Source organism: Pseudophryne corroboree, chromosome 5, assembly GCF_028390025.1.
Source record: "Pseudophryne corroboree isolate aPseCor3 chromosome 5, aPseCor3.hap2, whole genome shotgun sequence".
NCBI lineage: Eukaryota > Metazoa > Chordata > Amphibia > Anura > Myobatrachidae > Pseudophryne > Pseudophryne corroboree.
Genome location: NC_086448.1, coordinates 782,186,709 through 782,199,099, shown reverse-complemented (window position 1 = coordinate 782,199,099; position 12,391 = coordinate 782,186,709). Strand labels below are relative to the sequence as shown.

General features: G+C 46.6%; 1 protein-coding gene across 2 annotated transcripts in view; it reads left to right on the top strand.

The window, feature by feature from the left end:
* The window catches only part of ZBTB47 (zinc finger and BTB domain containing 47), a 98,706-nt gene that overhangs the window by 34,633 nt on the left and 51,682 nt on the right, over nt 1-12,391 (top strand). For both annotated transcript variants that reach the window (XM_063924354.1, XM_063924353.1), the window contains exon 2: nt 9,192-10,604. In XM_063924354.1, the coding sequence (XP_063780424.1) occupies nt 9,192-10,604 (1,413 nt within the window). The remainder of the gene's footprint in view (nt 1-9,191; nt 10,605-12,391) is intronic.

Here is a 12,391-nt window from a genome sequence, read left to right as displayed (position 1 = left end):
AGACTATTGCTCGTTGGATTTGTAGTACAATTCAACTTGCACATTCTGTGGCAGGCCTGCCACAGCCTAAATCTGTAAAAGCCCATTCCACAAGGAAAGTGGGCTCATCTTGGGCGGCTGCCCGAGGGGTCTCGGCTTTACAACTTTGCCGAGCAGCTACTTGGTCAGGGGCAAACACGTTTGCTAAATTCTACAAATTTGATACCCTGGCTGAGGAGGACCTGGAGTTCTCTCATTCGGTGCTGCAGAGTCATCCGCACTCTCCCGCCCGTTTGGGAGCTTTGGTATAATCCCCATGGTCCTTACGGAGTCCCAGCATCCACTAGGACGTCGGAGAAAATAAGATTTTACTTACCGATAATTCTATTTCTCATAGTCCGTAGTGGATGCTGGGCGCCCATCCCAAGTGCGGATTGTCTGCAATACTTGTACATAGTTATTGTTAACAAAATCGGGTTATTGTTGTTGTGAGCCATCTTTTCAAAGGCTCCTTCGTTGTTATCATACTGTTAACTGGGTTCAGATCACGAGTTGTACGGTGTGATTGGTGTGGCTGGTATGAGTCTTACCCGGGATTCAATATCCTTCCTTATTATGTACGCTCGTCCGGGCACAGTATCCTAACTGAGGCTTGGAGGAGGGTCATAGGGGGAGGAGCCAGTGCACACCACCTGATCCTAAAGCTTTTATTCTTGTGCCCTGTCTCCTGCGGAGCCGCTATTCCCCATGGTCCTTACGGAGTCCCAGCATCCACTACGGACTATGAGAAATAGATTTATCGGTAAGTAAAATCTTATTATAACTTTGCCCAACAATTTATCTGCCTATCCAGTCCATATTAGGTGCATGGCTCCATTGTTTCTTGAAGGCAACCCAGTACTCTAAGGTTAACTTTTTTTCGTACTCTGGTGGCCATTGTATCCGCGTGGCTTGGGTCACAGGCTAGAGGACATTCAAATGGAGTTGGTCCCTACATTGCTGCTATAATAGTCCCTGCATTTCCGGAGATGCTTACACTACCTTTGGTAACACAGCTGCCGTAATACAACCAACAGAGCATGCAGTAAGCATTTGAAACTGCCAACCAATCGGCTCCTAACTGTCACTTTTTCAAACCCAGCCTGTGACATGGCAGTTAGGAGCTGATTGGCTGATACTTTATCTCTTTCCACACTACAAGGCTTAGTGCATATCCTCCTTAGCGATGTTGAGCGTTAAGGGGACCAAATGTGCCGATTTTCTCCAGTTGCTGCTTTAGAACCATCTATAAAATTGCAGAAAAATGTCTGGCAGTCTGAATTCCAATTCATCCCAGAGATGCTTGATGGCGCTTCCACATCCGACTCTTCATGGTTCTCTGAGGCTCATGTGCCTCTGCTCAGCTGTGGAATTCCAGTTCATGAAGTCCAGGGCTTACAGTTCTTGTGCTGCCATTGCTACCGGAAGCTGTTTGGAGCTTGGCAGTAAGTGCAGCAGGACGGACTAGTTCTGCCTGCTACGCGTTACAGCACTAGGCGGTCCCGTTCTAAGGGCTTATCGGCCTTATCCCTTCATGGCCAAGTTGTTGTATCGCCCAGATGTTTCCACCTCACAATAACTGCACTTACAGGTGACCGGGGCACCTTCTAGGATAAAGACATTTCATCAACTGGCTTGTTTTACGTTAGCCCATTTTCTACTGCTGGTATCTGGTTAAGTTACCGGCAGTCGGAATACAGAGACTGGTCTGAAGACCGACGTCTGGATCTCAACATCGCTCACAAAGCTGGTGCCAGAATCCTGACTCTCTGCATCCCGATCATGCATAAGCCGCGGAGGGTTAAGGCTAGGCTTTGCGGGAAGGTGTGTGTGTGCGTTCAGCTAGGTTTAGACCAGGGGTGGGGAACCTCAGGCCCCCGGGCTGTATAAAGGCCCTCAGCCACTTGATCCGGCCCGGCTAGGCTCACCTAACCGCGGAGATGCCGGGCGCCCGCTGAGATTTTGTTACTAGCAGGCGCCCAGCTTCTTATCCTCAACAGCAGTCGAAGGCAGGAGCTCGCTCCTGAGCTCCGGCTTCCGGCTCTGGCAGTGTGCGCGTGCGGCTGTGCGGTGCTATGGGACAGATGTCATGACGTCTCTCCTATAGTTCTGAGGAGTGGGCGGCCAAGCGGAGGGCAACAGTCTGGAAGCAGGAGCGGGGCTGGTGAGTATTGTGGGTTTTTTTCTTTTAATGTGCGTGTGTAAGCGGCGCTACTAGAGGGCAAATCTAATGGAGCATATTTCATGGGGCATAACAAGTGACTGGGGGCATATGTACTGGGGCATAACAACTGACTGGGGTATATCTATGAGGGGCATAGATACTGACTGGGGGCATAGCTACCGACTTAACTACTGGGGGCAGGCTAATTTTTAAGTTGACACTTTTTGTATGGCCCCCGAAGAATTTTATAAATATCCAAATGGCCCTTGGTAGAAAAAAGGTTCCTCATCCCTGGTTTAGACTATAGGGTTAGGCTGCAGGAGGTGTGTGTTTGGGAGGGGGGGCCATTTAAGGACAGGCTGCGGGGGTGGGAGGGTTGGGGTTAGGCACTAAGTAGGGAGGTTTATCATTAGGTGTTGGGGGGGGGGGGGGGGTGTTATCATACGTACTTAAAGTGTCTGGGGGGGGGGGGTAGTTCAAATGTTATCGCACCCTCGATCTCTAGTCTAAAGTGACGTGTGATTGAAGGGCGATATTCTAATGCCCCATATTATCACCCCCTATCGCGCCTATTAGAGTTGGCAAAGCACCTAAACTCAACTAAAGTAATGGGCGCGAGCATGGAAAGACCCGTTTGGGCGCCCAAATGGGTCTCTCTACGTGCATTTCAGCTCACTACCCCCAGGGTAGCGAGCTGAAATTAGCTTGTCGTGCCCGTCCACAGTAACATTAGAATACTGCCGGCGGGCGCGATAGGGGGCGGAGATTTGAATCTCGCGCTATGAATCCTGACCATTGGGATGCAGCTGTTTGTGTTTTGATCTCCCGGATCCTGATACCCTCCCCTACTGCTGATGTGTGACTATGGATCTGTATCCGATGAGATGGGGCATGTACATACCTGTGTATGTCTGCTGCTGATGCTCATTACCCAGAAATCTATTGCTCTTTCTCGCCTCTGTATAACGGCCATATACATTGCCCCCTATTGCATCATTAAAATAAAAAAAAAATAATAATTATATATATATATATATATATATATATATATATATATATATATATATATATATATATATATATATATATATATATATATATATATATATATATAGTGTGTATGTGGGGGAGGGGGTATGAGAACACGACTATAATTCCTACAATACACATTAATAACAGTCTACACTGGCCATGCTGTGGGTATAACGCTGTCTCTGTTGTGGAAGTGTTGTATCTCCGGATCAGCTAATGCAGACTGGAAACGCTAGAGCCCTGCATTAGGCGGGTGTCCTTTGATGAATGGTCCCATCCTATTCTTCTGACCTGGTGACCGAGGCTCCAGAGAAGCATCTAATTAGAGCAACGGAGGGATGGGCTATCTCATGGGGAGGGGGCTTCTCTTTGCTTCTTTGTTGGACCGAAAAACACAAGTCTTGTTCTGTGATCAGAGTTAATTCTGGACATGTATGTGCTGTGCATGCACACGTTAGTTTAAATGACCAGCAAACTGCACCGTTTGCATTTATGGTTTAATTGACATTATGAGAATAACCTCTAACAAATATATAAGTGAAGGATTTCGGGAACCGAAAGCGGACCTGTTGTGCAATTATCAGTACAATGTAAACGTCACAAACCTAGCTGCAATGCACAGTGGTCAGTACACGTGCCATTGTTCGAGAAGATCTGCTGTAAGTCTCCTCTCCGTCTTCTCCTTCCTTTGCCACTATGTAAAGTAGCCGCTGGTTTGGGTTGGGTAGAAGGTCCAGCGATGCTTATCCCATGTGATCATTCGGAGCCAAAGGTTTCAATATAGGGCAAGTACAAGGTATATAAACATTTCTACATCAGTGGACATGGCACAGATATAAGCATTATGGTGGCTGAAACTGAGGGCTAGGTGCCCACACACCGACAGATTTTTTTTTAAACGATGTGGGCACTTCCGCCCGATCCAAACGACACATCGTTTAAAAACAGTCTGTGTGGGCATGTCAACGACGCGATGCGCACACCTGCGGGTTTTCGTCATCTCCTCAGATCTCTTCAACATGCAGAAGAATCTGTCCTTTCTAGGAGGCTTGATACATGTCACCCTGCATTAGACGGGTGTCCTTTGATGAATGGTCCCATCCTATTCTTCTGACCTGGAGACCGAGGCTCCAGAGAAGCATCTAATTAGAGCAGCAGACCTAATGCTTATATCTGTGCCATGTCCATTGATGTAGAAATGTTTATATACCTTTTTATACTTGCCCTATATTGTCTTTTACTATAAGTCACTTCTTATTTTGTTCACTTGTTTTTGTACTTTGTTAGACGCTGCAGACCCTTATGGCGCCATATAAATAAAGGAGGATGATGATGATAAAAGAACTAGTTAATGTTAAGCATTAGTCCTACTTATCACTTATTATAGGAATACAAAATGGGAAATGCGAAATCACTTTTCAGAGAAAAGCACGCACACAAAGGAGGAGTTAAGCATTAGCACTGGGTGTGCCACTGGCATTAAATATTTTAAATAAAATAGGCTTTTTTAAAGGGGTTTGGTGTGTGTGACTGGTGGTCAGGAGACCGCCAGTCACAATACAGACTGCAGGATCCCGGCTGTTACATGGCCGGCGGGGGAGACTAGCACAACGCAGCCCCTTGCGGGCTCACTGCGCTTGCCACAGGTTCTATTCCCGCTCTATGGGTGTCGTGGACACCCACGAGTGGGAATAGTCCCTGTTGGTCGGCATGCCGACCAGTAGGATTTTCAGATGCCAGGATACCGGCGTCGTTATTGTGACCGCCGGTCACATAACCGCAAACCTACCGACCCTGAGGACATCTAGGAAAAATGAGGACGGATGCTTAAAGGCATTTAACGACGCTATGTGAATAAACCGAAAAAATTGTTCTGTGAACCTTCTTCCCTTTTTTTTTTTTTTTTTTTTCTTCCCTATGTTTATTTTCCTCTGCTTAAGGTGGTTCTCTGGGCCCCTTCCCTTTCTATCCTCACAAAGCTTTTGAAGCTGTTCGGCTGTCGTTTTTTGATGCATTCTCTGTCAGTACATGGACGGCCTGAGGATTCCGCACAGTCCTGCTTACTGAGAAAGGAATGCTCTTATTTAAGAACACTGCCTAGCAATTATGCATCCACCCTGTGTCAGGACAGCGGAAGCCCAAAACAAGACTGCTCAAAAGATGATAAAGTATTACATTCATGCAAAATACTTTTTTTTTTTTTCTTCTATAGGCATCTATCACAGCAATTCAATTGTTGCTCTGATCAGATGCCCATTAGCTGCGACAGACAAATTTCAGCTTGCAGCCCCCGGAGGTGGCGAGTTGAAATGTGCTAAAAGTCGTCTGTTTGTGTGGCCAAACAGCATTTTCCCTGTCTTGCCCATTACTTTAGTTATGCCGCTTTACACCGCTAAATCCTGTGTCCAATTGGACATAAGTGCAATAATTACAGGGCGCCCATTAACACGCTGGGAAAACCCATTGATTTTGCAGAGTACGTCGAATACATGAGTTTCCACATGTTAATTGAATAGCCTGCCACCATGTGGCACACTGATTAACCGGTAATTAGCTGCATGGTAAACCCCGCGAAATACCGACACCGGAATCACAACCAGCACAATCCTGACATATTCTCCCTCCGTGGGTGTCACCCATAGTGGGAGAATAAATTAGTGTGCCAAGCATAGCGAGGCACCGTGCCCGCAAGGGGCTGCGTTCCGCTCGCCATCCCTGTCGGGATTGTGCTGGTCGGGATTCCGGTGTCGGTATTTCGACCCCTGGGATCCCGTCCAGCGGGATTTCGTACTGATCCCAACCCCACAACGAATTGAATTGCCCCATTGAAATTAGGAGTTAGCTGCCACATGTCTCCCTTTATGGATGAGCAGCAGTTAGCTCCTGTTTTGTGCTTTTATTTATTTTTTGATCTTCTTGAATGGCACGCAATTAGCGAACAATTGAATAGCTACTAACAGGCGCCCAAACAACAACTGAATTCCCCCATGAAAAGTTAAATGGGATCACCATTTATTTATCCGCACCCTCTAGACCAGACATTTTCAACCCTTTACAACTCACGGCACACTGAACATGATTTAAATATTGCCAAGGCACACTCAGATATAATGGTGATGCATGGTGCAGTTGCGTGTCCTAGGATGTCATGTCGCAGCTTCTCCATAGGTAACGCCTGAGCCACATCTGAGAAAGCCAGAAGAGCCCAACACTGCCCGGGCCCAAAATTAGAACTGGCTCTGCAACCACTAATCCCACCGGTATTGATCGTTCTAGGGCCTCAGTAGCAGCAAAACACTGACGGGCCTGGCTGTGCTTCTATGGCGGCACACCTGGAGACTGCTCAGGGCACACTAGTGTGACACAGTGGTTGAAAAACAGTGCTCTAGACTGTAAGCTCTCCTGACAAGTGGCCCCTCTGTAGCCTTTGTTTCATGCCAGCCCGGTCCTGTTCTCTTGTGTGCTACTATATTTTGTGTCATTTTGTACATGTGCAGCGCTGCAAAGTTTTGTAGCACCTTACATAAAAGCAATGACTGTGATTTATGACCTTTATAAATATCTGTTCTAAATCTGCTGAGTCTCTGAATGGACCGTTCTATAACCCCCCAGTAACGATGGCAGCTGCGCGCTTCTGAGAGCGTCCTGGGTGGAATACATAAGACGTAGACTGTCAGTGAGACCTTGGGACAGCCGCTGAGATCAGCAGAATGGTTAATGAGCCGAGGTGTCCTGCGGGTTCCACGCTGGGCCCAGGTGTCTGTGTTACCGATTTGCTGCAGAAATGCACCTTCTAATACCCCTACTTTCAAGTGTATTATATAGATGTTTCTGTGACTCTCTAGAAAGGGATTAAACTGTAACCCAGCGCAGAAATACTACACCACATCCTTCCCTCACTCTGGGTGGCCTGCAAGGAGAGTGGGGGTCCAGCTACAGGGCAGTGTCACCTGAAACGAAGACCCTTTTATCCTCCTCCCTGCACCAGCTGGATTACGGTCTGCAGGTCATTGTTGGGTTACAATAACATCGCCCTTTTTCAGGCCTGAGACCAGTCAGCAATAATCCAGTGTCCACTCTTCCCATATCCAATCTAACACCCCAAACCTCTCTAGTTCTGCTGACTCCCAAAGAGATTTTTTGTTTTTGTTTTTTTTGTTCTGTTTGAATTAAATATAGAGTTTACTCCGGACCGGAGCTGGTGCAGATAAATAGACAGGAGCTCCAGAAACGCCCCAAATCATATTATTCTGATTGGTGTAAGCTCTGACCAAGTGGTGGGGGTCTGTTACAGATGTTACCACTCCTGCCCTGAAGTGCTGGGTGCAAATCCAGCCTTGGCACCATCGTCTGCCCAGACCCCCCCCCCACCATACCCCTTCAGCATCAGTAAGAATAAACCAAAAGGTTGTTTCCATTGCAAGCATTAGTAGGAAAATTACACTCTTGTAGTAAAACTAGTAATACCGTATGATTGAACTTCCTTCAATTCAAGTACATTTTAGCAAAACCATCTGATGCGCTCTTTTAGAATAATACCCCACCTGTAGTCATTACAAATACTAGATCTAGAGACGCATTAGGGGCCCAATTCAGCGCGACACCTAAATCTTCCAAAATTCTTTGTCAGCTGCAAACGGACGTCTATTGCGAATATCCAGCCCTAATGTCGTGCTCAGTCTGAGTGCAGAGTGCTGATCAGTGAGGGGGCTGCTATAGCGATACACCACGTCTGAAAATATGCCCCCGTCGCTGATCTCTGCTCGGCCTGAACACTACTAGGGCGAATCACACAGATATCTGCGACTGCACTGCCCCTAGCGCTCTGTCCGCTAGAGCAGCTGTCGTCGGCAGGTGTAGTATATGGTGTAACTCTGGCTCCATGCCCAGATGCCACCCAGTATCGCCCATTTAACAGCTGGAGAGCTACAACCAAGATGCACCTGACTCGTGTGTTCTCTGCCATGAATACAGTCTACAAACAGATTGCTTGGTGCGGCCGTATTAGAACTTGTGTGTGAATTGGAATCAGAGCCCATAGGTGTATAATACTGCATGTTGCATACATGCATACCCCACGGTTTCAGCAGTTTTCTGCAACTCGTATGTTACCATTTGTCCTGTGTATTCTTCAATGTTCCACTCGGAGCAATAAAATATGCCTTGGACAGGTAATTTCTTAATCTAACCCCCCCTCCATTATGTATCGCTAATATGCTTCTGATTTACCTGAATCAGAAGAATATCACACATACTGTACATGCATTTCACCATGCACACCTTACCAGGTTTCCCCTTTATGTTACTCACTCACTGCAAGGCGTGTGCATCTAGATTGGTATATCTGTGTGTAGCCAAAATCAGGTCAGTTAAAATAGTTTTAATTTTTCGTTAAATAAAAGCAAGTAAAATGGGTGACAGTGACACACCCACTCACCGTCACTGTGTGTAGTGTTCAGACAGCTCAAAGCTTCCATGGCCCTGTTCATTGTCTTAGTGAGGCTGCTCCAGTAGTGCTCCACTTGTCCAGTACTTGCAAGAGCTATATTAGGGGGAGTTCTGCTGGCACAGGCCCTGAACTGTGAATAATTTGCTTGATGAAGCACTGATAGACAGGCACCTCATCTCTGCAACTTATGGGACGCTGGCTGGCTTGCAGTAAACTCACATTTGTGTCTTGGTGATGGCCTTTGTTTAATACTGGCTCCGTTTAAGAATTGCATTTAATTAGGAATGATTACTGTATCATTTATATTGCCCTATTACTGTCAGACGTTATATATATATATATATATATATATATATATATATATATATATATATATGAGAGCATTTTTGTCCTTTACATTTGGCGTTATTTGTATTTTGCAGCTGTTGTATCTTCTGCACCAAAGTATGACTTGTATAATACAGATGTCTGATGTTAGATTTGCATCTGATTGGTTCTAATGGTCTTCTCTTTTTCCTTTTCTTACAGTTGATAGTTGAGAAGACAACGGACTACCCTTCCACGGAGTATTCTCTAGTGGAAGATGTCGCCCTTCACTTTACCTGCTTGATGGACAGACTGAACGAGCAGCGCCTGTTCCAGCCAGACCTCTGCGATGTGGACATTGTACTGGTCCAGCAGAAGAGCACCTTCCCTGCTCACAAGGGGGTGCTCGCTGCCTACAGCCAGTTCTTCCACTCACTCTTCACCCAGAACAAGCAGCTGCAAAGGGTGGAACTGTCCCTGGAGGCCTTGACGTCTCGAGGCTTCCAGCAGATACTCAACTTCATCTACACCTCTAAGCTATTAGTCAATGGCTGCAACGTGCAGGATGTCTTAAATGCTGCCGCCGTGTTGCAGATGAACGAGATTGTGACGTCATGTCAGGAGCTGATCCACAGCAGGTCATTGAACCTGTCCATGGCGAACGATATCTTGGATGCAGAGGACAGTAGAACGGACACTGCCGCTGTGATGCAACCACAGTTTTATAGGGAAATAAAGCAGGAGGTTGATGCGCCTCCAACAAAAATTTATGCCCGGGAGGGAAACGATCCCTACTCTGTTAGAGTAGAGGACAGTGTAAGTAAAGGACATAATATACCCAACGCTGGATCACCGAAACAGTATTTTAAAGATGAGGACAGGAGTGCAGCAAGAATTTGTAAATTAGAAGGAGCTGATTCGGAGGAGGACCTGGAAAGCCAAGAGTCCTACAACCGAGAACAGATAATCGTAGAGGTCAACTTAAACAACCAGACATTAAATGTCTCCAAAGGGACAGAGGGTAAGGGTTCTTCAGACTCTGTGGCAGTTCTGGACCGATCAGATGGGGATGATCGAGGCTCAGAAGAAGATGGGGATGACGAGAATGAAGAAGAAGGTGGGATGGAAGAAGAGGAGGATTTTCTTGACATGTTAGAAGACGAGGAAGAGGAGGTCCTGCCGAGCGAAGAGGAAGATGCAGAAGAACCACAGGAGGAGGAGGAGGAAGAAGAGGAGGAAGAAGAAGAAGAAGAGGAGGAGGAAGAAAAGGACAATGCTGAATCAGTGGAGGTGCCCAAAGATGAGAACTCCCCTGGCGAGGGAAGCAAGTCGCCAAGTGATAACAAGTCTACCAAGTTGAGGAAAGGCGCAAAAGGATCACGCAGCCGAGGTGGTGGTGGTGGGAGGAGGCGGAAGAAAGGACAGGATGGATTGGGGCAAAAAGCCAAATTTGAGGAGAAGCAGCACTTCCCATGTAAGAAGTGCCCTAGAGTGTTCAATAATAGGTGGTATCTGGAGAAGCACATGAATGTCACCCACAGCCGCATGAGGATATGTGATAAATGCGGCAAGAGGTTCCTTTTGGAGAGCGAGCTGATGCTTCATCACCAGACAGACTGTGAAAAGAATATACAAGTAAGTGTCTCCCAGCCTAATGCACTTGCGAATCTGAATAAGCTCTAGGAGGTATAAATGCTGATTTTGTTTCTAGTGATTGGAGGTAAGTCAGCAGTATGTGGTTTGGTTAATGTTGCCTTACTGTACGTTTCTCTGCCTTACACTGAAGTTATATCCAAAAGTTATTGATTGGCGTTTAAGTGGTAGCTGGAGTTTTCTGCTCAGAAAGGGAAGGTTTTACTGAATGAGTTATGCGTTCCATACATAAGCGTTTTATGGCATGGATACCTTGGTTAATGTTGGTGTGCGGGATAAATATAATGGGTCTGTTTTCTAATGACCAAACATGCACGCACTTTCCAGACCCGACCATTTATCAAGTTATGGTGAATGATGATCCTTCCCTACCTGTCTGGGTTCCTTGCCTTTTTATGATGCAGCCTACTAAAGTCCTCTAAAAGTTCACCAATCTTCCCGCATGTTGCCCTGACAACCTACTGTTCCTTAATACCCTTTTCAGACTGAAATCCTGGCAATTTCCCGGGCCGTTTTTCCGGTCTCTGCCTGACTTCAAACACCCCCCCCCCCCCCCCATTTTGTCTGGGTGAAGGGGTCAACCCAGGTCAGAATTCTTGAGTCTCCAACCCTGGTAAATTCCCTAGTCGAAGTACCGTGAATTTCAACCTGGGTTGACCCTTTCACACAGAAAACGGACCTGTGTTTTTTGGCAAATTACCGGGTGGAACTGCTTCACCCGTGAATTTCATTGTCTTTGTAAAAGGGGTTCATTCTGAGTTGGTAGCAAAGCAAAAAGAGCAAGGAACTTTGCCCTTTGGTAAAAACCATGTTGCAGGTGGGGCAGATGTAACATGCAGAGAAATTTTTGATTTGGGAGGGGTGTGTCCAATCTAAATTGCAGTTTAAGTGGGTTACAGTCGTTAGGTCGACAGTCATTAGGTCGACCACTGAAGGTCGACAATGCCATTAGGTCAACATGCCAAAAGGTCGACATGAGTTTCGCGTTTTATGTCTTCATTTTTTGGATTTTTTCATACTTGGCGATCCACGTGGACTACGATTGGAACGGTAATCTGTGCCCGAAGCATGGCGAGCGGACACTGTGCACTAATTTGGGTTCCCCGTCACTTCACTGAGAAAACGACGCCAAAACCAGTCAAAAACCTAATGTCGACCTTTTGACCTGTCGACCTAGTGCGTGTCGACCTTCCATGGTCGACCTAATGACTGTCGACCTAAGATGTGTCTATCCAACGACTTATACCCGTGTAAACATAAAGCTGACCAGTGTTTGTAGGCTACATGCAAAAATAGCCAGTATTTACCCTGCATGCAAGAAGAGTACATGTATTGCAACATGGTTTGTTCCAGATACAAAGTTACTTGCTTCTATTGCTTTGATTCCAGCACACAATCGGCCCCTAATCTAAGCTCAGTAACTTCTACTAATGAGGAATATCGTACTGTAAAATGGCCAACCCCATGACCTTATTTTAACTATCTTTGCGTCTGAGGGGGGTGCGGGCAGCACCTGGGGGTCAACCACCGAGGAGTGACACCAAAATGCAGACTCCTCAGTCACAGGAGTGCTGCACTGTGACATTACGTGCAGCACTCAGCTCCTGTCACAGTGGCAGCACAGCCAGATGGGTCTCCGGGAATACTGGGCACGCCCTTAGAGTGCTGAAAACAGGTATTGGGCTACTAGGCCACACCCCTTCCCAGGAGGCCACACCTCTTTACAGGTGCTGATGGTGGAGTAGCCTTTCCAGCGCACTACGTGTCAG